This window comes from Rhinolophus hipposideros (genome assembly GCF_964194185.1).
Source record: "Rhinolophus hipposideros genome assembly, chromosome: 21".
Lineage (NCBI taxonomy): Eukaryota > Metazoa > Chordata > Mammalia > Chiroptera > Rhinolophidae > Rhinolophus > Rhinolophus hipposideros.
This window is the reverse complement of record NC_138067.1, coordinates 36920700-36945568: the sequence shown is the minus strand read 5'-3', so window position 1 is coordinate 36945568 and position 24869 is coordinate 36920700. Positions and strand designations below refer to the sequence as shown.

At 35.6% G+C, this 24869-nt stretch overlaps 1 protein-coding gene and 1 pseudogene across 6 annotated transcripts in view; one reads left to right on the top strand and one right to left on the bottom strand.

Moving 5' to 3' along the window:
- The window catches only part of ZNF420 (zinc finger protein 420), a 32109-nt gene extending 7521 nt beyond the window's left edge, over positions 1-24588 (top strand). For 3 of the 5 annotated variants that reach the window (XM_081031961.1, XM_081031962.1, XM_081031963.1), the window contains 3 exons: positions 3186-3274; positions 4780-4906; positions 21418-24588. In XM_081031961.1, coding sequence (XP_080888087.1) covers positions 3266-3274; positions 4780-4906; positions 21418-23336 — 2055 coding nt within the window. In that variant the 5' untranslated portion in view covers positions 3186-3265 and the 3' untranslated portion in view covers positions 23337-24588. Of the gene's footprint in view, positions 1-3185; positions 3275-4779; positions 4907-14391; positions 14461-17232; positions 17511-21417 lie in introns of those variants that run through there. The other 2 variants (XM_081031965.1, XM_081031964.1) reach the window with 2 other exon arrangements.
- On the bottom strand, positions 15845-16716 carry LOC308490139 (large ribosomal subunit protein eL6-like; annotated as a pseudogene). Its single transcript has one exon. The product of its transcript is annotated as a large ribosomal subunit protein eL6-like (transcript).
- Positions 24589-24869: the final 281 nt, after the last annotated feature.

Genomic DNA, 24869 nt, shown 5'->3' with positions numbered 1-24869 from the left:
TTATACCTAATACAATGCAAATGTTATGTAAATAGTTGTTATACTGTATCATTTAGAGAATAATGACAAAAAAACTGTGTATATGCAGTACAGACACAACTATTGTAGGCCTAACCTAATAGTACATGTCAGCAAAAATGTAACATTTTGTTTTGTTTTGTTTTGTTTTGTTTTGTTTTTAATATTTTTGATCCATGGTTGGTCAAACCCACAGATGTAAACCTGTGGTATACAGAGGGCTAACTGTATATTAATCTTTTGAAAGAAACAATTTTTGATTGTTGATATTCTCTATTGAAATCCATTTTATGTTGTGGATTTCATGTTTATTTTTATTTCTTCTTATTTTTGGCTTCATTTGTGTGTTTTTTTCCAGTTCCTTAAGGTGGGATTCTAAAAAACTAAGGATTTCCTTTTTTTTCTAATATAAGCATTTAAAGCTATACATTTTTCTTTAAATACTGCTTTTACTCTGGCCTACAAAATTTGGTTAGTTGTGTTTTCATAGTCATTCAATTCAACATATTTTCTAATATCTTGTGATTTCTTCTGATGGGTTATGTAGAAGTGTGTTTAATTTGCAACTATTTGGAGATTCTTCTAGACCTCTTATTATTGATTTCTAATTAAATAATGTGTAGACAAAAACCAGAAAATATACTTTGTATAATTTAATTTTAAAATATTTTTCACACTTGTTTCCTTCCCCCATTGAATTTAGTGCATAGCCAATGCATTGTAATCTCCTAAGGGAGTTGCGGTCAAGGACTCAGGCACCCCTGGCAAGCCGTGCTCTTATTTATATATATGCATTCCTAGCCTAACCGCCTCCATTAGGTTACCTATCAGGCATCTCTGTCAAGAGGTCCTTGTTAAGGGTAGGGGGAAAACTTGACACTTTTGCTCCACTTGGTACTCAATACTTTTCTATTCCTAGCTCTTTCCCCATCTCCTGTGGCAGTGAGATGATTCTCCGTCTGTGCTGATCCATCTGACCCTCTGTAGGTGCTGTTCCACAGGGGAAAATGGAAGAGGGGGGAGTCAGCACTTTCTCTTCCTTGTAGGAAGTGATTAAAGATTTGACTGTTACTTTCATTTTAGCTTATTGTCTTTTTTTTTTTTTTTAAAGATTTTATTGGGGAAGGGGAACAGGACTTTATCGTGGAACAGTGTGTACTTCCAGGACTTTTTTCCAAGTCAAGTTGTTGTCCTTTCAGTCTTATTTGTGGAGGGCGCAGCTCAGCTCCAGGTCCAGTTGCCATTGCTAGTTGCAGGGGGCGGAGCCTGGCAACCTTGTGGTTGAGAGCCCACTGGCTCATGTGGGAATCCAACCGGCAGCCTTCAGAGTTAGGAGCATGGAGCTCTAACCGCCTGAGCCACCGGGCGGGGCCTTAGCTTATTGTCTTAATCAGCTTTTCTGACAGCTGACAGCTGAGCAGCTCAGCTCAGCTCTTGATACTTGGGTGTGGTATTCTTGACAGTTGGGTATGCTATCAGTTATATCAAGGTACTTGATAGTATTATATAAATCCTGTATATCATTACTAATTTATAAAATTTATTTGTTCTGTCCATTATGAGAGAAAGATGTTAAAATTTCCAAATCTGATTCTGGATTGATCTGTTTCTTCCTTTAGTTCTGTCAATTTTTGCTTCGTATATTTGATGCGTTGTTGTTAAATCTCTACACATGTAGGATTGTTATGTCTTCTTGATGAATTTAGCCTCTTCACTATTACTCTTTGTCTTGACGTCTATTTTATCTTATATTAATACAGGTACACAAGCTTTCTTATGCTTAGTATTTGTGTGGTCTTTCTCCACCATTTTACTTTCAACCTAGCTGTGTGTTTCTTGTAAAGAGCATATAGGTGCAACTTGCTTTTTTATACTGTCTTGAGATTGTCTCTTTATGGGAATAGTAGGACTGTTTATCTTTAAGGTAATTACAACGCAGTTTAAGCCCTGCCAGGGATGGTAGCATCCATGTCTTAAGAAGAAGAGGTTGGCACTTTTTGGAGTTTAGTTCATTTAAATTTCTTTGTGTCTTCAGCTCTTTGATGGATTTAAAAGGAATTATGGTTTTTCATCTTACTGAATTATTTTCGGTTGCTAGAATGGGCACTTACCTATTGCACCTTTCCAATATCTGGAAGAAGTGGAATTTCTAATTAAATATTTATTGAGCACGTATATCAATGATTGTCTGTAGGAACAGTGACTCTTCCTATGGGGTGTTTTAGAAATATAACTTTATTTACAAAAACAGTTGGTGGGCAATAGTTGCCAACTTCTGATCTAGATTTCCTGCAGTGCCCAATGAAGAATTGTTCTGTGACCTGCAAAATGAGGACCATAGCTGTGGGGAAATATACTTATTATTGGGGGTCTAGAACCTCTCACATAAAGCATTTTTGCATGATTTTTAAAAATTGCTGAATTTATCTATTTACTATTATTGCATGTTCTTACTATTAGCTAAATCTTTCAGGAATGCTACTACAGTTTCTTTGAGAAAGATTATACTTCGTTTTATTCAGAAATTTACGGAGATTTAAAAAAAACAATTTTAAATAATCATGGCACTAATGGCAACACTGCTTGTGACATTTGACTTGTTAATATCCATACTTGTAAAAGCCTCCATTTGTAGATAATGAATTTAATTTATTCTACACACACACTTGTACACACATATACAAATGTGTACATACAAGTATATAGACTTTATTTCAAAATGTCAAATATAAATGTGTCAACAATACTTAGTTGAATATTGTCATCTTATAAATTTAAATTTATTCATTTTAAGTATTTGTAAGCATAAACATTTAATTATTTGTGCTTTCTTTTGTAGTGTTTGTTCTTTAATATGTTGAAATATAACGGTCATGTCTATTTTAGGTATACTATACATAAATATGTCATATTATATATTACTTTCATTTCAGAAATGGTAGATAAGTTTTTGTGAATATTTTCTTTCTGTGTATAGAGAGCACTGAGTTTGACAAGGATAAGAACCCACCACCTGTATCCCTCTTCCCTCCCCACCCCCGTTTAGTGTATATTTTGGGAATGGGAGCAAGAGACAGGAAGAAGAGAGCAACAAAGGTAATTTTAACTTAACTTGTCTGAGGTTTTATAAAGAGCATGGTCTCATGGTTCTGTTGTCTCCTCCCCAGCACTGCCTTTTCCAGATTCTGTGCTTCTCTAAGATAGGAATCCGGAAGAGGATTGATCATTTCTTTTAACTCTAAAAACCATGGCTCAGGTAAATTGGTGTTTTCCTCATGCCCTCTTTGAGTAGTCACTTTTTTACAGAGTGTGTGCATGTTTGCATTTCTTATTCCTGAAACTCCACTCAGGAATGTGCCCCCAGTTTATCCCATTCTTACCAGTGATAGTGTCTTCGCTAGGTATGTCTTTCTAATCTAACCTATATTCACATACTTATTCAAAAACCCATTGAGCATCTTTGATTAGGAGCACTGATATAACAACAGATATCCTGATTTTAGAAGATATAGAAGGATGTTAAATGGTACCACACGAGAAAACTTTGCACTCTTTAGACTTAAGTTTTTCTGTTAGGCAAGAAAGGAGTTGGGCTTTACTGTGCTGAGTCTCCATACATGGCAAGAGCCCATGCTTTGTGGGCTTTTAAGATTAGGAACAGGATTAGGGATTGAATACAGAGAGCTCTTCCCTGGGAATCCATAATTGATACCAATAATATGGATCATTTTGAGATTCAATATTATGTGCTAATCTTGAATGTGTAAGTTTGGATTATCTTTTCCATCTTTCTATTGCTTAGAACAAGAAAAAGATACCGTGTTTCCCCGAAAATAAGACCTAGCTGGCCCATCAGTTGTAATGCATCTTTTGGAGCAAAAATTAATATAAGACTCAGTCTTATTTTAATAAAATATAAACCTGGGTCTTATATAATATAATATAATACAAGACCGGGTCTTATGTTAATTTTTGCTCCAAAAGACGCATTAGAGCTGGTAATCTGGCTAGGTCTTATTTTCAGGGAAACACGGTATGTTAATAAGTGATTAATAGTAACAGGAAAATTCACATGCAAAAGCTGTTGAGAATTATAAACTCTCCAAAGCAAAAAATGCTTCTGAGATTTTTATATAACCTAAAATGTTCAAATATGTGCATTTATTAAGTCAGATATATTCATTATATGGATCAACTCTGCAGCCTATTAAAAATATTTACTAAATTATTGGTAACAGGAAAATGCTTATGACTAATATTCTGATATAATCACAAACCTGAAGCTTCAATAAAATGTTTACTATTTTGCAAATCTTATTTTATATGATAGATATTTTATAAGATTTTACAGAAATATTTAACCAATTGTTTCTCTTAATTTCTTAAGTAGAAAAGAAAGAGGAGCTTGCATTTATTGAGAATGTATGATGTACAAAATACATATTGTACAGGGTGCTTCCATATGTTGTTTCTTTTAATTGGGACATTGCATTTTTAAATTAATTTTATTTAATTTACTAATTCCCAGACTTATTGTGTAATGAGATGTTCTACATGCAGGAAATATCTATAACAACAGGAATAAAAAGGAATATGTCAGCACTTCAGAAGCATCAAGTTCTGTAATGTCTCATTTATGTAAGAGGCTTCTTAGCATATTTGCTCTGTTGCCTCCTTTGTGGCGAGCTCTCCATCATCTCCCCCTCCACTGAAAAAACATTTTCTTTATTTCCACTACTAGTATTATGTTTGTTTTTTCAGAGATCGGTGATGTTCAGGGATGTTGCCATTGACTTCTCTCAAGAAGAGTGGGAATGCCTGGACTTTGCTCAAAGGGATTTGTACAGAGATGTGATGTTGGAGAACTATAGTAACTTGGTGTCACTAGGTAAGGATATCTACCCCTACTATTTCAGGATCTATCTTTGGAATGCCTACCTCATTTGATGTTATTTCAAGGTTGTTTTTAAGTAATTAACTGAATTTCTTCTAATTCTCAAAGGAATGGTTTTAAATTCCTGGAAGTAGACATAGATAGTTTCATAGGGCACATTTATTTTTTCCCCCACTTTTTTATTTATTTTTATTATTTGATATATATATATTTAATTATAGATGACATTCAATTTTATTCTACGTCAGCTTCAGGTGTACAGCACAGTAGTCAGGCACCTACACAGTCTATGAAGTGATCCCCCTGGTAAGTCCAGTGCCCATCTGACATTCTACATAATCTTTACAACATTATTGATTATAATCCCCATACTGTATTTCACACCCCCTTGACTATTTTATGACTACCAATTTGTATGTTCTAATCCCTTCACCTTCTCCCCCATCCTAACCCCCTCCTATCTAGCAACCATAAGTTTTTTCTCTGTATCTCTGAGTCTATTTCTGTTTTGTTTGATGGTGTATTCTGTTCTTTAGATTCCACATATAAGTAAGATCATATGATATTTGTCTTTTTCAGTCTGACTTGTTTCACTTAGCATAATATCCTCTAGGTCCATCCAGGTTGTCGTAAATGGTAAGATTTCATTCTTTTTTATGGCAGAGTAATATTCCAGTGTATAATTTCTTTATCCAGTCATCTATTGATGGCATTTTGGATGTGTTCATATCTTGGCTATTGTGAATAGCACTGCAGTAAACATAGGGGTGCATATATTTTTTTGAAGTAGTGTTTTGGATTTCTTTGGATAAATAACCAGGAATGGAATTGCTGGGTCATAAGGTAGTTCTATTTTTAATTTTTTGAGGAACCTCCATACTGTTTTCTATAGTGGCTGCACCAATTTGCAGTCCCAACAGTGCACAAGGGATCCGTTTTCTCCACATCCTTGCCAACCACTTGTTCGTTGATGTATTGATGATACCCATTCTGACAGTAGTGAAATGGTATCTCTTCGTTTTTATTTGCATTTTTCTGATGACTAGTGACATTGAGCATCTTTTCATATGTCTATTGGCCATGTGTATGTCTTCTTTGGAGAAATGTCTCTTCATGTCCTCTGCCCAATTTTTAATTGGGTTGATTAGGGGTTTTTTTGGTATTGAGTTGTATGAGTTTTATATAAATTTTGGATATTAACCCCTTATCAGATGTATCATTGGCAAATATCTTCTCCCACTCAGTAGAATGTCTTTGTTTTGTTGATGGTTTCTTTTGCTGTGAAAGAACTTTTAAGTTTGATGTAATCGCATTTGTTTATTGTTTCCTTTTTTCCTTGCCTGAGGGTATATATTAGTAAAAATATTACTAAGAGTAATGTCTCAGAGTTTATTTCTTATATTTTCTTCTAGTTGTTTTATGGTTATGGGTCTTACATGTAAGTCTTTAATCCATTTTGAATTTATTCTTGTATATGACATAAGAAGGTGGTCCAGTTTCATTTTTTGCTTGTATCTGTCCAGTTTTCCCAGCACCATTTATTAAATAGACTATCTTTACCCCAATGTAAATTCTTGCTTCCTTTGTCGTAGATTAGACGACCATATAGGTGTCGATTTATTTCTGGGCGCTCTATTCTGTTCCATTGATATGTGTGTCTGTTATTATGCCAATACCATGCTGTTTTGACTACCATAGCCTTGTAGTATACTTTGATATCAGGTAGTGTGGTAACTCCCACTTTGTCTCAGAATTGCTGTCGCTATTCAGGGTCTTTTATGGTTCCATATAAATTTTAGGATTATTTGTTCTACTTCTGTGAAAAATGTCATTGATAGTTTGATAGGGATTGTGTTGAATCTATATATTGCTTTGGGTAGTATTGACATTTTAACTATATTCTTCCTATCCATGGGCATGGTATATGTTTCCATTTATTTGTATCTTCAGTGTCTTACAATTTTCTGAGTAGAGGTTTTTTACTTCCTTGGTTAAATTTATTCCTAAGTATTTTTTTTTGATGCAATTGTAAATGTGACTGTTTTCTTAATTTCTCTTTCTGATAGTTCATTAGTGGTGTATAAAAAGGCAACCAATTTCTGAATATTAATTTTGTATCCTGCTACTTTACTAAATTCATGTATCAGTTCTAATAATTTTTGAGTGGCATCTTTGGGGTTCTCTATGTATATAGTATCACATCATCTGTAAATAATAACAATTTTACTTCCTCCTCTCCAATTTGGATGCTTTTTAATTTCTTTTTCTTGTCTTATTTCTGTGGCTAGAACTTCCAGTACCGTGTTGAATAAAAGTGGTGAAAGTGGGCATCCTTGTCTTGTTCCTGATCTTAAGGGGAATGCTTTTAATTTTTCCCCATTGAGTATGATGTTAGCTTTGGGTTTGTCATATATGGCCTTTATTATGTTGAGGTATGTTCCCTTTATTTCCACTTTGCTGAGAGTTTTTATCATAAATTGGTGCTGGATTTTGTCAAATGCTTTTTCTGCATCCATTGATGTGGCCATATGATTTTTATTTTTATTTTTTCATGTGGTATATCACCTTAACTGATTTGTGGATATTGAACCAACCCTGCATACCAGGAATGAGTCCCACTTGATTGTGGTGTATGATCTTTTTAATGTATTGCTAAATTTGGTTTGCTAATATTTTTTTGAGAATTTTTGCTATATTTATCTATATTTATTAGGGATATCAGCCTATAGTTTTTTGTGGTTTTTTTTGTAATGTCTTTGTCCGGTTTGGGGATCAGGATAATGTTTGCCTCATAAAATGAGCTTCGGAACCTTCCCTCCTCCTGGATTTTTTGGAATAGTTTGATGAGAATGGGTGTTAATTCTTTTTTAAATGTTTGGTAAAATTCACCCATGAAGCCATCTGGTCGAGGACTTTTGTTTGTTGGGAGCTTGTTGATTACTGATTCCATTTCATTGGTAATAATTGGTCTGTTCAGATTTTCTGTTTCTTCTTGATTCAGCCTTGGAAGATTGTATGCTTCTAGGAATTTATCCATTTCTTCCAGATGGTCTAATTTGTTGGCATATAGTTGCTCATAGTATTTTCTTAAATTTTTGGATTTCTGTGGTGTCTGTGATCACTTCTCTTTCATTTCTGATTTTATTTATTTGAGTCCTCTCTGTTTTTTTCTTGATGAGTCTGGCTAAAAGTTAGTCAATTTTGTTTATCTTTTCAAAAAGCCAGCTCTTGGTTTTATTGATCTTTTGTATTTTTATTTTGGTCTCTATTTCATTTGTTTCCACTCTGATCTTTATTATTTCCTTCCTTGTGCTTATATTGCTTTTCTTTTTCCAGTTCCTTTAGGTGTGAAGATAGACTTTTGATTGAGATTCTTCTTGTTTCTTTAGGTAGGCCTGCATTGCTATGAATTTCCCTCTTAAGACTGCTTTCACTGTGTCCCATAGATTTTGGGTCGTTGTGTTTTCATTTTGGTTTTGTGTCAAGGTATCTTTTGCATTCTTCCTTGATCTCATTGTTGACCAATTCATTATATAGTAGCATGTTATTTAGTCTCCATGTGTTTGTGTGTTTTTCAGTTTTTTTTCTTGTAATTGATTTCTAGTTTCATAGCACTGTAGTCAGAGAAGATGTTTGATATGATTTCAGTCCTCTTTAATTTATTGAGACTTGTTTTGTGGCCTAACATGTGGTTTACCTTGGAACATGTTCCATGTGCACCTGAGAAGAATATATGTATATTCTGTAGCTTTGGGGTGAAGTGCTATAAAATTATCAATTAAATCCATCTGCTCTAGAGTGTCATGTAAGGTCGCTGTTTCTGTGTTGATTTTTCTGCCTGGAGGATCTGTCCACATTTGTATCAGTAAAGTCCCCTACTGTGATTGTGACCTACTATGATTGTGACCCTTATTATGACCTAGGAGAAAGAAGAAAGAGAACTAGGAGTGAAAAAAAAAGAAAGAAAGAACTCCATGAGAACTATGTAACTACATTAGAAAGAGCAATATAAGGATAATGGGTATACCAGAAGAAGAGAGGGAGAAGGGAACCCAGAGACTACTCAAAGAAATAACCGATGAGAAATTCTCAAGTCTGTGGAAAGAACTGGACTTTAGAATAGAAAAAGCTAACAGAATACCTAATTATATCAATGCAGAAAGAACCTCTCCAAGACACATTTTATTCAAGTTATCAACAATTAATGAAAAAGAATTCTCAAGGTAGTCAGGGGAAAAAAGGCTAACCTACAAAGGAAACCCCATTAGATTATCATCAGATTATCATCAGATTTTTCAGCACAAACATTGCAAGCCAGGACAGAGTGGAAAGAAATATTCAAAATATTAAAAGAGAGAAAACATCAGCCAAGGTTATTATATCCAACAAAGTTATTTTTAGATATGAATAAGAAATAAAGGCTTTTCCAGATAAGCAGAAGCTGACAGAATGTACCACAAGACCTGCATTATGAGAAATGCTGAAAGGAGCTCTTCCCCCTCTTCTTTTGCCTCCCCCCAGCCACTCCTGTTCAAGCCTTTGTTTCTCAGTCTAGTTGTGTAGGACACAGATCCCTGGCCCATGCTGGTATTATGAGCCTTGTCTAACAAAAAGAATAAAACACCTAGGAATAAACTTAACAAAGGATGTGAAGGACTGGTACACTCGAAACTACAAGACATTGCTGAAAGAAACTGAAGAAGATACAAAAAAGTGGGAAGATATTCTGTGTTCATGGTTTGGAAGATTCAACATTGTTAACATGGCCGTATTACCTAAAGCAATATACAGATTTAATGTAATCCCAATGACAATTTTAGAACAAAAAAATAGAACAAAAAATTCTCTAATTTGTATGGAACCACAAAAGAACCCAATAGCCAAAGCAATCCTGAGATAAAAGAGCAAAGCTGGAGGTATCACACTCACTGATTTCAAACTATACTACAGATCTATAGTAACCAAACCAGTGTGGTACTAGCAGAAAAACAAACTACAGACCAATGGAATAGAATTTAGAGCCCAGAAATAAACCCACACATATACAGGCAACTAAATTTCGGGCAAGGAGCCAAAAATATGCAATAAAGGAAAATCTCTTCAATAAATGGTATTCAGAAAACTGGAAAACTACATGAAAAAAATGAAATTAGACTGCTACCTGACACCACACACACAAAATTAACTCAAAATGGGTGAAAGACTTAAAACAATAAAATACACAGAAGAAATCATAAGCACTAAACTTATGGACTTTGGTCTCAGAGGGGGTTTTGTGGCGTTGACCCCAAAGTCAAGGCAAATAAAAATAAATGAATGATACTATATCTAACTACAACACTTCTACACACCAAAAGAAACCATCAAAACAAAAAGAAAACCAACTGAATGGGAGAAGATAATTGCAACGGTATCTCCCATAAGGGGCTGATATCCAAAATATATAGAGAACTCATACAACTCAATGACGAAAAGCAATTTAATTAAAAAATGGGCAGAGGACCTGAACAGACACTTTTCTCAAGAAGACATACAGACGACCAACAGATATATGAGAAGATGCTCAATATCACTAGTTATAAGGAAAAGGCAAATCAAAACTACAACAAGATGTCATCTCATATCTGTTTAAATGTCCATTATCAATAAGACAAGAAATAAGTGTTGGAGAGGATGTGGAAAAATGGGAGCCGTTGCACACTACTGGTGGGAATGTAAATTAGTGCAAACACTATTGAAAACAGATTGAATGTTCCTCAAAAAATTAAGAATAGAGCTACCATATGACCTATCAATCCCACTTCTGGGAATCTACTCAAAAAATTTGAAAACACTTATTTGTATCCCTGTTTTCATGGCAGCACTATTTACAACAGCCAAGACATGGAAAAAAAAACTAAGTGTCTTTTGATGGATGAATGGATAAAGATGTGGTACATATATACAATGGAATACTACTCAGCCATAAAAAAGATGAAACATTGCCATTTGTGACAACATGTGTGGACCTTCAGAGTATTATGCTAAGTGAAATAAGTCAGATGGAAAAGGACAGGAACCATATGATTTCAGTCGTGTAATATAAAATAACATCAACAAATGAAAAAAACTCATACATACATATAACAGAATGGTGGTTACCAGGGGGAAAGTACGCAGGGGGGAAGATGAAGAGTATAGAGGGGATCAGATATGATGACTGAAAGACTTGATTTTGGTTTATGAGCACACAATGGAATATGTGTGCTCATAAATACTTTATAAGTATTATAAAGTTGTAAACCTAGAGACTTCTGGTCAAGATGGCAGAATTGGTAAACTCTGTGCTCGCCTCCTCCCTTGACCACATCAAAATTACAACTAAATTATAGAACAACCATCATGGAGAACCACCTGAAAACTAGTTGAACAGAATTCCAATAACTAAGGATGTAAAGGAGAATCCACATTGAGACTAGTAGGAGGAGCAGAGATGCAGAACAGGCAGGTCCCATCCCCAGGGTGTGGTGATTGAGAATCAGGAGGGAAAAAAGGGAAATAAAGACAAAAGAAAAAGAAACAAATGAGAAAAAAAAAGAATCAGGAGGGATATCTTGGCTGGAGAAGTCCACCCTGACAAGCGAGGGGTCCCAGACCTATACCTGGCTCCTCAGCCTAGTCTACCAGTGCTGGCAAGATAAGTCTCTGTAATATTTGACTATGAAAACTAGCATGAATTGTGTCAGAGAAAGACTAAGGCCTGTGGGAGACAAGACACAGGTCTTACAAGGACCACACACAGACTCACTTGTTTACAAACTCTCTAGCTGTAAGCTCTAGCACAGTGGAAGCAGCTCAAAAAGCACTGAGGAAATACAGGGAGTATTGAAATGGACTTCAGGGCAAGCACTAGAGGGGCAGGAGTCAGGTCAACTCTCTTTTCAGACAGAAGCGCTGGCAGGCACCACTGTTCCTTTGTTGAGGCGTCCCTCACCCAGCCAGCTTGGCACAGGCAGGCAGGAGCCAAATCTATGATCTACATCAACCTGTCAAACACTGTTTGCCTCACCCTGGTGATTCCTAAAGACTCTGCCCCACCCAACATGCTCTCTCAGCCTGAGCCTCTTTGAGTGGCTCCTCCACACAAGCAGCCTACCTCAGCTCATGCTGCAGACTTTCCAAAAATATCTCAAAGGCCCACAAACCCCAAACAAGCAGCGGCCGACCTCTGTGTGCCTTGTAGCTCTGGCTAAATGTCCCCAGGTAAACAGTAGTGGCAACTGGTCTTAACTTGCATTGCTACTCCCATTAAAGTGGCCCCAACCCTGCCATAAGCAGCAGCCAGTCTTGGCCTGGAATGCAGTTTCAAATAAGTGGTAACAAATGAGGCACAAGAGGCAGCTGGCTTCAGCTTACATTGTGTTGCCTACCAAAGGGTCCCAAGGCAGATACAAGTGGCTGCCGACCTTGGTTCACACAGTAGCATCTCCCAAAGCACCAGGAAGTCCATCAAAAGTAACAACTAATTTCAGATTACTTCATAGCACCTACCAAGCAGCACCAAGCTAGGCACAAGCAGCAGCTGATCTTAGCCTGCACAGGAGCCTGTCCCAGGAGGCTCCAGAACCAACACATGGATGATTGCTTCGACCACACCTAAGCACCACCTAACTACCATGTTTCCCCGAAAATAAGACCTAGCTGGACAATCAGCTCTACTGCGTCTTTTGGAGCAAAACTTAACATAAGACCTGGTCTTAATTTTACTATAACATAAGACCAGGTATAATATAATATATAATATAATTAATATAATATAATGTAATGCTGGGTCTTATATTAATTTTTGCTCCAAAAGACGCATTAGAGCTGATTGTCTGGCTAGGTCTTATTTTCAGACAAACAGGTTAGTTTCACAAATGACTGACATAAAGAGCAGACTTGACTGGCACCAGAGCCCCAATAAAGCAACTGCCACTACATGGTGTCAGCCCCCAGACAACAACTCATCTGCTGTAGTCACAGCCTGCCCTCACACAGCCAGAGAGCCTGAGGGTCAACCCTACCCAGTGATGTGCAAGCAGCAATCTAGGCCCAACTGCAACAGGAGGGCACACACAACCCACACGGGACATCCCTGGAGGACCTGGCTCTGGTGATGAAGACTGCACCACTGGGCTCCACACGACACCTTCTCTAAGGCCACTGTATCAAGACGGAGAGATTTAATGGACCCACCTAATAAAGAGAAACAAACACAGGGTGTCAGTCAAAACCTGAGGGCAAAGAAACATGTCTCAAATGAAAGAAAAAGACAAAACTCCAGAAAAGAACTAAACGAAATGGAGACAAGCAATCTATCAAATACAAGTACATACTGAGTTTCCCTGAAAATAAGACCTAACTGGAAAATAAGCTGTAGCATGGTTTTTCAGGATGCTTGTAATATAAAATAAGCCCTACCTTATTTCCCTGAAAATAAGACCGAGTCTTGTTTTCCATTCCTTTTAATGCAAATGCAGTTTTATAGTGTTTATGAATTGTAATGATGTGTGAAAAAATGTACTTATTTAATGGAAACTAAGTATTTTCTTGGATATTAAATGTTTTAACTAATATTAAAGTAGTTATTCAAGCCACATACAATATTTAGTTTGCATACTGCTTTACAGAGTTTATCTTGAAATAAACTATATGCCCCACTTTTATCCCTAGGATTTCAAGACCAACAAGTTGAGAAACACAGATACAAAGGATTGTGTCTACCTTAAAATAAATTGGTGGCTATTGTGGCAGCGAGTTGAGGTTCTATAAGAAAGATGAGAGATTGACATCTCTATGTCAATTATGTATCTCATTGTCACAAAATTCTTATGGGGGTGTACCAGCAATGTATGATGGTACTCTTTCTACACTTTTACCAGCACTAGATATTATCACTTAAAATATCTTCGTCAATTTATAGATTTAAAAAATCATTCACATATTCCTGTGATTACTGATGAATTTAAATATTTTAGGAGTAGTTCTGCCTGTTTCGGTCTTCTAATCATTATCATTATTGTTTGTGTCACTTAACAAATATGTACTTAACACAGGTTAATGTGTTCTTTCTCACAGGACAATATAAAGGATTTTAGGACGCTTTAACTTTGATCAGTCTTTCCCATCTAATATGTTATTATTGTGTAGTTTTTCAGTTCTCTTTTCTTTTTAACCCCCAAAATGGGCATTATTTTTGTTTTATAATGATACTGTTTTCTTGTAGATTTATTCACATGATTATCCTTTTATTTGCACACTATTCCTCTTCCATTATACCTTCCTATTGGGATCATTTTATTTATTATAAAAATACATTAGGCGATGCCTATTGTTAGTAAATGCTCTCCCTTTTTATTGTTGTTCTAAAATAACCTTGTTTCACTTTCATTCTTGCCTGATGACTTAACTGGGTATATACTGACAATTATTTTTTTCTCAGCACTCTGAAGATTTTATTCTACTGTCTTCTGGCTTCTGTTGTTGCTCTTGAGAAGTCTGACATCTGTCTCATTGTTGTTCCTTTTGTAAGTAATCTGTAATTTCTCTCTGGCTGCTTTAAAAAAATTTTTTTTCTAAGATTTTAATATAATTAATTATATTGTTTTATTTCCAGAAGTTTGATATTTTCCTCCTCTCCTAGATCTTTTTACAATACCTATATCGTCTCTTTCCCATGATTTTGACTGTATATTTTCTTGTATTTCAAGCATTTATATTATTAATATATGTATCATTCAACAACTTCTGTTTCTGGGGAATAGATCTAATTCTGCAATTTCCTGCATGCATGGGGGCTCTTCTGTAATGATGACTTATCTGTAGCATTTTTTTCTCCATATGGATCTCGTTCCTTGTAATTTTCTTTTGTGGTCAGACGGATTTTTCCCCCCTTTCTCTGAAATATAGGCATTGGATAGCTCTGATTTTGTAAAGAGGTTCATTGTGGGTCCAAAGGATTGTCTCTTAGATGTTTTTTCAGACCGTTAAGATACAAACTTTTAGGCAAATAAATTCAACAAATATCCTGAGTGCTGTGACTTCTGAGCATGTTTTTCTCTCCAGTTTCTGGTTCTCACTTCATTGTGCCTCCTCTTGATTTTCTTTCCTTTCTTTTAAGCATGGCATACTTTTAAAAGGATGTTTGTCATGTTTTATCCAGCATTTCATGGTGTTTTCAGGAAATTTGGTACACTATTCACATACTTAAACAATATTGATTCCTTCTATCTTTCAACATGCATGCTCTATGTACTATTCTTTTTATGTCTTCCTATAAAGATTCATTATTTTTTTCTTATAAAGTCTTCCACATTTTTTGTAAGTAATTTCCTCAGTACTTTATAAGTTTTATTGACATTATAAATAGGAATATTTTGTTCTCTGATGTTTTCTAAATGGTTACTACTGATGCATATATATTTATACAAATATAGCAATGTATGGATTTCTGTAAGTTAATAATCTTACAGAAATATCTAATAGTTTTTCAGTGGATAATACTGGATTATCAGTAGATCATTTTGCTCTCTACATAAAATGTATTATCTTTGTCTATTTCTATTTCTATAGTTTAAAAACTGTATTAAGTAGAACCTAAACATTTTAGTATTTCACAACTTGAAAACAAATAATTCTTGCCTTTTTTTGAACTTTATTGGGAGTGCTTCTGATGTTTATTAGGTTGGTGCAAAAGTAATCACAGTTTTTGCAATTATTTTTAACCTTTTAAAACACAATTACTTTTGCATGAACCTAATATTAAATACGTTTCTATACATTTCTGGAAATACCATTAATGAGGAGGAAGAGACATTCTGGTCTTAGAGAGTTTTTACTTTTTAATAAAGGATTGAAAATAGATTTTCTTTTTTTTTTTAACAGTTCAGGCATTTAATTAGGTTCTTCTTAATTAATTTAGAACACCAGTTTGTGAGGATAAACCCCATTTGTGAGAGCAAACACAGAGCGGAGGTAGCCCTGGAGCTGAGGAACAGCTTTGATTTTTGGCAGAATTTGCGAGTCCACGGCTTTCTGATCAATTTTGCACTGCTCTGTAATTTCATATTTCTCTTTCTCTGTGTTGAAGATCTCCCCCTCCTGGTGTCTGGGCTTACGCAGCTTCTTCTTTTTGAAGTAAGCGTCAGTGAGATGTTTGGGGATTTTCACACCACTGATATCAATTTTGGTGGAGGTGGCGATGACAAATTTCTGATGTGTTCTACGCAGAGGAACTCGATTGAGGGACAGAGGTCCAGTCACAAGTAGCAAGCCACTGCTCAGCTGCTTCAGGAAAACCACCCTCTTGCCTCTATGGCGCCCAGTGAGGATGATCAGAATGGTCCCGGGAGTGATGCTGGCCCGCAGTTTTCTCACGTGCTGACTGAAGGGTTTCTTGCCATGGCTCAACAGCTTTCGAGGCACATCTTCAGTAGGATAGTATCTAGGCATTTTGCGAAGTTTAACCACTCGGGTGCCACCATTCTTGTCGCCACCAACTCGTTTTGTGACAGTAGCAAGAACCTTCTCCTTCTTTTTCTTTTCAATCCTGGATTTAGCTGCTGAGTACTTCCTCTTGTACATGGCCTTTCGGGAATACATAGCTGATCGGGAATACCTGCCGATTCCTCTGACCAGGACAGGGTTTCGGCTGCAGTGCGGCTTCCCCTTCTTAGGCGTTTTGGCCTTGAGGTTAGCCTTCTTAACCTTGCACCAGCATCAGCCTTCTTGGCTTCAGGTTTCTTCTCCTTAGTGTCCGGCTTCCCAGCCTTTTCACCCGCCATCTTACAAGTTGGGAAAGCTAGATTTTCTGATGTTGAACTATTCCTGCGTTTGTGGGATAAACCTTACTTGAACATGATATATTAGAACTCAAATATACAGCTAGATTCTATGTTGCAAAACTTTATTTTAAAATTTTACCCATGTTTGTTCATGAAATTAGCTTCATTTTACTCAGCTCTTTTTGTCCAGTTTTGTTACCTGAGTTAATTTAACTTTGTAAAATGACAGGTATATTTCCATATTTTCATATATTTAACAACAGTTACAAATGATTGGAATTATATGTTTAATGGTTTGGATGATCTTGCCAGTAGTACGATCAGTCATCAGTATCTGTTGCCTTTTAGGAACATAGATATTGAACTCAAATTTAAAATTCTTATGTGGTTGTTTATATATACTCAGATCTTCTATCTTGAAGCCTTTGTTAAATTAAAAACCATCATTTTACTTCATCTCTCACTATTTGATACAATTCATTATTCCTCAAAACTAAAACCCTTCTTTACTTGGCTTCTGGGATTCCACATTCTCCTAATTTTTCTCCATCCTCATTGGCTGCTCCTTCATCTCCTTTGCTGGTTCCTTTTCATCTACCTGACCTCGAAATGTTGAAGTGCCTCAGGGCTTAATCCTCAAACATCCCTTTTCTTTTCTTCCCTTTTCTTCCTTTCTCTTTAGTGTTGGAAGACTCTCCCTTAACCTCATGAAATCCCATGGCTTTAAATGACATTTGTTGATGACTCCAAAATGTACATACCTAATCCAAGTATCTCACCAGAACTCCATATTTGTACGTATACCTGCCTGCTCAATATCTTTATGATATCATATAGTTCAAAACCAAACTCTTAATATTCTCTCCCAAACCTGCTCCTACTACAATGAGAAATTCTCAGTAAATGGCACTTCCATTGTTCCAGATGCCCAGGTAAAATACTTAGACTTTTCTTTGACTTCTCTTTTTCATGTAACATGTTCAATCCATCATCAAATCCTCTTCATTATACCTTCAAGATATATCCAGAATCCAGTGATAGATATCTCACTTTCTACACCCCTTTCTCCCAATCATCTTGTCTGAGCCATGTGGATTACTGCTATAGCCTCCTAAATTGTGTCCACCCAGCTTCTGTATTTTCCTGCTATCTGTTATTTTTTTACTTTTAAAACAATTTGTTTTTAACCAAAAGTCAGATCTTGTCATGCTGCTTCTCATAACCCTCCAACGGTTTCCCATCTCAGAATAAAAGTAAAATTTCTTAAAATGGCCAAGACTATGATGTCCTTGTCATTTTCCTTTGAGGCAGAGGATTTTATTTTCCCATCCCTGTGAACTGTAGGCCTTTGAAGGTTACAATTTTGTGAAGTTTTTTTCTAATCCCTGAAGTATTGTTGGCCCAAAGCCTTGTCTCCTTGATTTTTTTTTTTAGATCATTAACATACAAAGGTAGGCAATTGAACTCAGTAAATGTTCTGAAGGTAGCCGTGGCTTTAAATCATGTTTACCATTCTAGTTTCTGGTTCTTACTTCATGTGGTCCCTGTGGATCTTCTTTACTTTCATTGAAGCTTGGCATACTTTAGAATTTTTGTTTATCATGTTTTATTCAACATTTTGGTGTTCTTCAGGAAATCTGATGTACCACCTACATATCAAGTGTATCCACTGTCAGTCATAATACACAACAATTCCATTACATTTTCAAATTCCCTCATGTTGCCCCTTTGTTGCCAGTCCCTTCCCCCTCACCAGCCTATGGAAACTTGACATATTTCCCATCCCTACAGTTTTACCTTTTTCAGAATGTCATATAAATGAAATCAAAATATGTTGCCTTTGGGGTCTAGCTTTTTTCACTTAATAAAATATATTTAATATTTATCCATATTGTTGAATGAATCAATAGTTTGTTTTCATTAATTGCTGACTAGTGTTCCATTGTATGGAAATACCAAAGTTTGATTCATTCACATTTTTAAGGGACATGTGGGTTTCCAATTTTTGGTAGTTATGAATAAAGCTGCTATAATCTTCGCTGTATAGATGTTTGGACATAAGTGTAATTACCTATGAGTGTGACTGCTGGGTCATATGTGAGGTATATGGTTAACTTTTTAAGACATTACCAAACTCTTTTTCATTGTGGTTGTGCTGTTTTGCATTCCCATTAGCAAGTGTATGAAACCTTTTCTTTTTTTTAACATTTTTAGTAAATCTATTATTTTTTTTTAATTATTTACTCTTTTTTCAATTACAGTTGACATTCACTATTATTTTATATTAGTTTCAGGTGTACAGGATAGTGGTTAGACATTTATATAATTTATGCAGTGATTCCCCACAATTAGTCTAGTGCCCCCAGCACAATTCATAGTTGTTGCAACATAACTAACTATATTCTCTATGCTGTGCTTTACATCCCCATAACTATTTTGTAACTACCAATTTATATTTCTTACTCCCTTCACCTTTTCTACCCAGTGTATGAGATTTTTTGAGTTCTTTATATTTCCCGCCAGAATCCTCTTTTTAAAATAGAATTTCTGGAACTTCATTACTTCAGACTCCTTCCCTTATATTCAACAATTGGTTTTTATTCTCTCTCCAACATCCCTAACATTCTCTAAGATTTTAGAAACCTTTCATTATGACCTGTATCAGTATCTGAGAAATAATAAAGATGTTCTTCTGGGATGAACAAATAGAATTGGCCTTGGATAAGAGAGTAAATAAGAGAAGACATGAGACAACGCATGAAGAAACAAAACAGACTCTGAAGTAAAGATAAGTGAACAAAAGCACTTGTTATCTTGATTGAAAAGGATAGGGAGAACTAAGGAAGATAACCATGCCTAGTCCCTAGGAAGTATGCTAGAGGAAAAGGAAGGCAATTGGAGAGGTGTATATACTTTTTTTCCATTTTTATCTTAGATTTAGTATGGATATACTTTTATTTACATTTATAAGAAGGTACTCGGGAAGCCACAGATGAATGGTTTCCAGGCATTTACCATTAGGGTGAAGAGAGGTTTACTACAAAGGGACATCACAAGAATATTAAGCAGTGATAGACTATTGTGTATCATTACTGTGGTGGTGGATACATGAGTTGAGCCCTTATAGGTCTATTTGTTTTATCTGTTTTTTCTCTTGTTTTTCAATTATCTTGTACCTTCATTCATCTAGTTATTTGTTCAGTGCTAGACATTATAAATAAAAATTACAAAAGTAATTTGAAGACTTGGATGATCTTGTACATCTTCAGTGAAGATTTAGATTTGCTTATGGCAAGCAATCTTGAATTACCTTAATCCAAATTTCTGGATTAATAATCTAAATTGAGATTATTCAAATATGATTCAGGCATCAGACGCTGCCCAGAGTGGTCTACTGTTTCTCCCTTATTCCTCATTGCAGCCCTCAGAGTTCCCCTCCCAAAGTATGGAGAATTTATGTTGGGCCCTGTTCTCCAGTTATTGTTGCCCAAGCCCTATGAAATGATCCAAAATACTTCTTAGTTTCTCCACCTTTCATTTGTCTTTTATAGATATAAAACTTCCCTAAGTAGAAGAGTGGCCCCAAGTATTCAGTGTATTTCTTTGGGTTTTCATATTTTTCAACTTTCATCCCATTAACTCTTTATTCCAATATTAACTCTCTAATGCCTTCACTCAGATGCCTTTTATATTTTGTCTAATTTGTGTTACCTAACATCCTGATACCAGAAATGGATGTTTAAGATTCAGGAACTTATATTTAAATTGAGACCTGAGGATGAGAAAGAGTCAATTTATGTAGAGTTTCTTGTAAAGAACAGTTCAAAGACGTGGAAGCAGCTCTAACTACTTGTAAGTTCAAATTGGATTTGTGACTTTTTCAGAGCTAAAAGAAATCAAGTATGTTTGGCAAATAGTGAATAAAGAAGAGGAGAATCATGGGGAAATCAGATACATAACTAGGGACCAGATCATGAAAAGTTTTGTCAAAGTCATGGAAGTCATTTGGATTTTATTCTAAGTTTAATTTGCAAGCCATTTAAAAGATAGCAAATCATGATCTGAATCTGAGTCAGAATCAGTTGGTGGAAAGTATTAAAACCAGAGATCTCCATGCTCTTTTTCTGATTCACTAGGTTCAGATTCAGTTAGTCTGGTGTGGTAGCTGGGCATCTTTAATTTTAAAAAGTGTCCCAGGTGTGGTTTTGATCCCCACCAAATTTTTAGAACTACTGACTTAAAAAGTTTTCTTAATCTCTTCCCTTATCTTCTTAGTAGAGTTTTTGTTATTCTCTGATCTCTCATATGCAATTTTCACATGGTAATGTATGAGATCATTCTAAGCTAATATTTTTTTCAAATTGTAGGTAATAACATATCACTGATACATGACATCAATTTAGTGAGTTTTGACTATGTGCGTGTGTGCATGTGTGTGTGAAAAAGAGAGAGGAAGAGAGGAGGGGAGAAAGGCAGAAATAGAACTAGAATAGAAAATAGGTAGGTATTGTTTTATGAAACCATAAATGTAGCAGATTGTGATGTGAAAAGTAAGTAGGTATTACTATAGGTCATAGTAAATAATATTTTAAAAAACATAATTTCCCTATGTATATTTTCGTGTATAGTATTTTCTACAATGAAAGGTCTATTTCTTCTGAAATGACAACAGAAATTTTTTATTGTGCTCTTATCTTTCAGATTTGCCTTCAAAGTGTGCGAATAAGGAGTTATCTCCAAAAAAGGACACTTATGAAACAGAATTATCCCAATGGGAAATGAGTGACAGGCTTGAAAACTATGATCTTAAGGAGTGCAGTTCCAGAGATTATTTGGAAGTCAGAGGCGCATTGGAAAATAAGAAGGAATATTTCAGACAAGGAATGATCATATATGAAAAAATGTCCATTTTCAACCAGCATACTTACTTATCTCAATATCCCAGATATCATTCTACTGAGAAACCCTATAAATGTAAGGAATGTGGGAAGGCCTTTAGACGAGCCTCACACCTAACTCAACATCAGAGTATTCATACTGGGGAAAAACCCTATGAATGTAAGCAATGTGGGAAGGCCTTTAGTCGTGATTCACAGCTCAGTCTTCATCAGAGGCTTCATACTGGTGAGAAACCTTATGCATGCAAGGAATGTGGGAAAGCCTTTACTCAGAGCTCACAACTTATTTTACATCACAGAATTCATACTGGTGAAAAACCATATAAATGTGAAGAATGTGGAAAAGCTTTTATTCGTAGTTCACAACTCACCCGACATCAAAAAGTCCATACTGGTGAAAAACCTTATGAATGTAAAGAATGTGGAAAAGCCTTTACTCAGAACTCACAACTTACTCTGCACCAGCGACTTCATACTGGTGAGAAACTCTATGACTGTAAAGAATGTAGAAAGGTCTTTACTCAGCTCTCACAACTTATTCTACATAAGAGAATTCATACCGGTGAAAAACCCTATGAATGTAAGGAATGTGGGAAAGCTTTTATTTGTGGCTCACAACTTTCTCAACATCAGAAAATTCATAATGGGGAAAAGCCATACGAATGTAAAGAATGTGGAAAGGCCTTTATTCGTGGCTCATTACTTATGCAACATCAGAGGATTCATACTGGTGAAAAACCATATAAATGTGAAGAGTGTGGGAAGGCCTTTATCCGTGGCTCACAGCTTACTCAACACCAGAGAATTCATACCAATGAGAAGCCCTATGAATGTAAGGAGTGTGGAAAGACCTTTAGTCATGGTTCACAACTTACTCAACATCAGAGAATTCACACTGGTGAGAAACCCTATCAATGTAAGGAATGCGGAAAAGCCTTTAATCGTGGCTCACTCCTTACTCGGCATCAGAGGATTCATACTGGTGAGAAACCCTATGAATGTAAAGAATGCGGAAAGACCTTTAGTCGTGGCTCAGAACTTACTCAACATGAGAGAATTCACACTGGTGAGAAACCCTATGAATGTAAGGAATGTGGGAAGTCTTTTATTCGTGGCTCACAGCTTACTCAACATCAGAGAATTCATACGGGTGAGAAACCCTATGAATGTAAAGAATGTAGAATGGCCTTTACTCAGAGTTCACATCTTTCTCAACATCAGAGACTTCATACTGGTGAGAAACCCTATGTATGTAATGAATGTGGGAAGGCCTTTGCTCGTGGCTTACTACTTATACAGCATCAGAGAATTCATACAGGGGAGAAACCTTATCAGTGTAAGGAATGTGGGAAAGCCTTTATTCGTGGTTCACAACTTACTCAACATCAGCGAATTCACACTGGAGAAAAACCCTATGAATGCAAGGAATGTGGGAAGGCATTTAGTCATGGTTCTCAACTTACTCTACATCAAAGAATCCATACTGGAGAGAAGCCTTATGAATGCAAAGAATGTAGAAAAGCCTTTACACAGAGCTCACATCTTTCTCGACATCAGAGAATTCATACTGGTGAGAAACCATATCAGTGTAAGGAATGTGGAAAGGCCTTTACTCGTGGTTCACAACTAACTCAACATCAGAGAATTCATATCAGTGAGAAATCTTTTGAATATAAGGAATGTGGAATAGACTTTACTCATGGCTCACAAGTTTTTATATGAATTATCTAATTCTTTGTGGTTAATATAGAGAGCTTTCTCTGGTCAATCCATTATCATCAAAGAATTTTTAAAATGTGAATATGGACGCACACTTGCCTCATAAAGTTTAGTTAGCATCATGTATTTACATGGGGAAATATAATGTAACCCATGTAGAAAAACCTATTACTGGAAACCTAGTAAACTTTAGCAAATTTTAATAGACAGTAATTTGTTAATGTAGTAGATATAGGAAGGCCTTTAGCCATAGCATGTCTTTTTCAACATTATCTTGACCTTCAGTTGCTTTCCTTTGTGACATTTCTCATGATAGTTAACCACTACTTTCATTTAATAGTTTGCAAGAAAACCTAAGAATAATATTCTATAAGATTCTTGGGAGTACTATGTGAGTTATTACATGTAAAGCTCTTAGAACAGTGCCTTGAACATAGCATATCACAAATATTGGCTATCATTGTAGTGTTAGAGAATTTGCATGAGAGGAGGACACTTACTAGTATAATGAATATTGAGAAATCTTTCATTAACACAACTCCAATTATTTGACTAGGGATCACTGTATGCCATAATAAATGTGAGAAAGCTTCATTCAGATTTTATCCCATATGCTACAAGAGAAAATTCATACTGTAAAAAACAGAAAAAGAAAAATGATAGATTTAATCAGTGGTTTGTTGGAAAGGTGTGAATTGTAACAAAGCCCCAAAACTCATATTTTCTACTATCTCTTACCACAATTCAAGAATATTATTTAGAAATTAAAAAATGGATAGCCAAAATAAACCTTTCTACTAGGAACTTTTTAAGAACTTGGATTTACAGCTTTTAATTAAACTAAAAATAAAAACTGACATCACAGACTATTTTGCAATGAAAAAATGAGAGTCTGTGTCAGAGACTGCTATTTCTCTACCCAATATCCATTTCTCTTCTTTCGGTAACAGAGTTCTTGGTTGAAAACCTATGTCAGCCTCCCTTGCCGATCAACAAGATAGAACTGGTATTTGTATGAGTAGGACATTTGAGAAAGCCTTTTTTGTCTACTTCTGTTTTCCCCCCTATCTACAATGTGGACATTTAATTTGCAGCTCTGGCAGTTTAATGGGAACTTTGAGCATGGATGTTAAGGATGATAGAGCAAAAACACAGAACAAATATACACCTCAGCTGATTTTATGGAACAGCCATAACATCTCTAGTCTTGCCTGCTTCCTGTATTTCTTTATATAAAAATAAACTTATTTGTTGAGGCTGTTGTCATTTTCTTATTAACACTAAAAATTATTAAGGATATAAAATTTCGTACCTGGATATGGAATGCCATGGATAAAAGAAATATCAAATGTGGCATTGTCTTAACATTATGCAGAATGAGGATCTACCCACCTCAAGCTAGAAAACTCAAGGTTCTTGTTTTTATAGACAAGACATTTGGTCAGACTCCCTTCCATTCTATCTCACAAGGCATATCTTGTGCCAGTCAAGGCTGTAGTGTTAGGGTAAATAGTAGTAGTGATTCAGAATGTATGT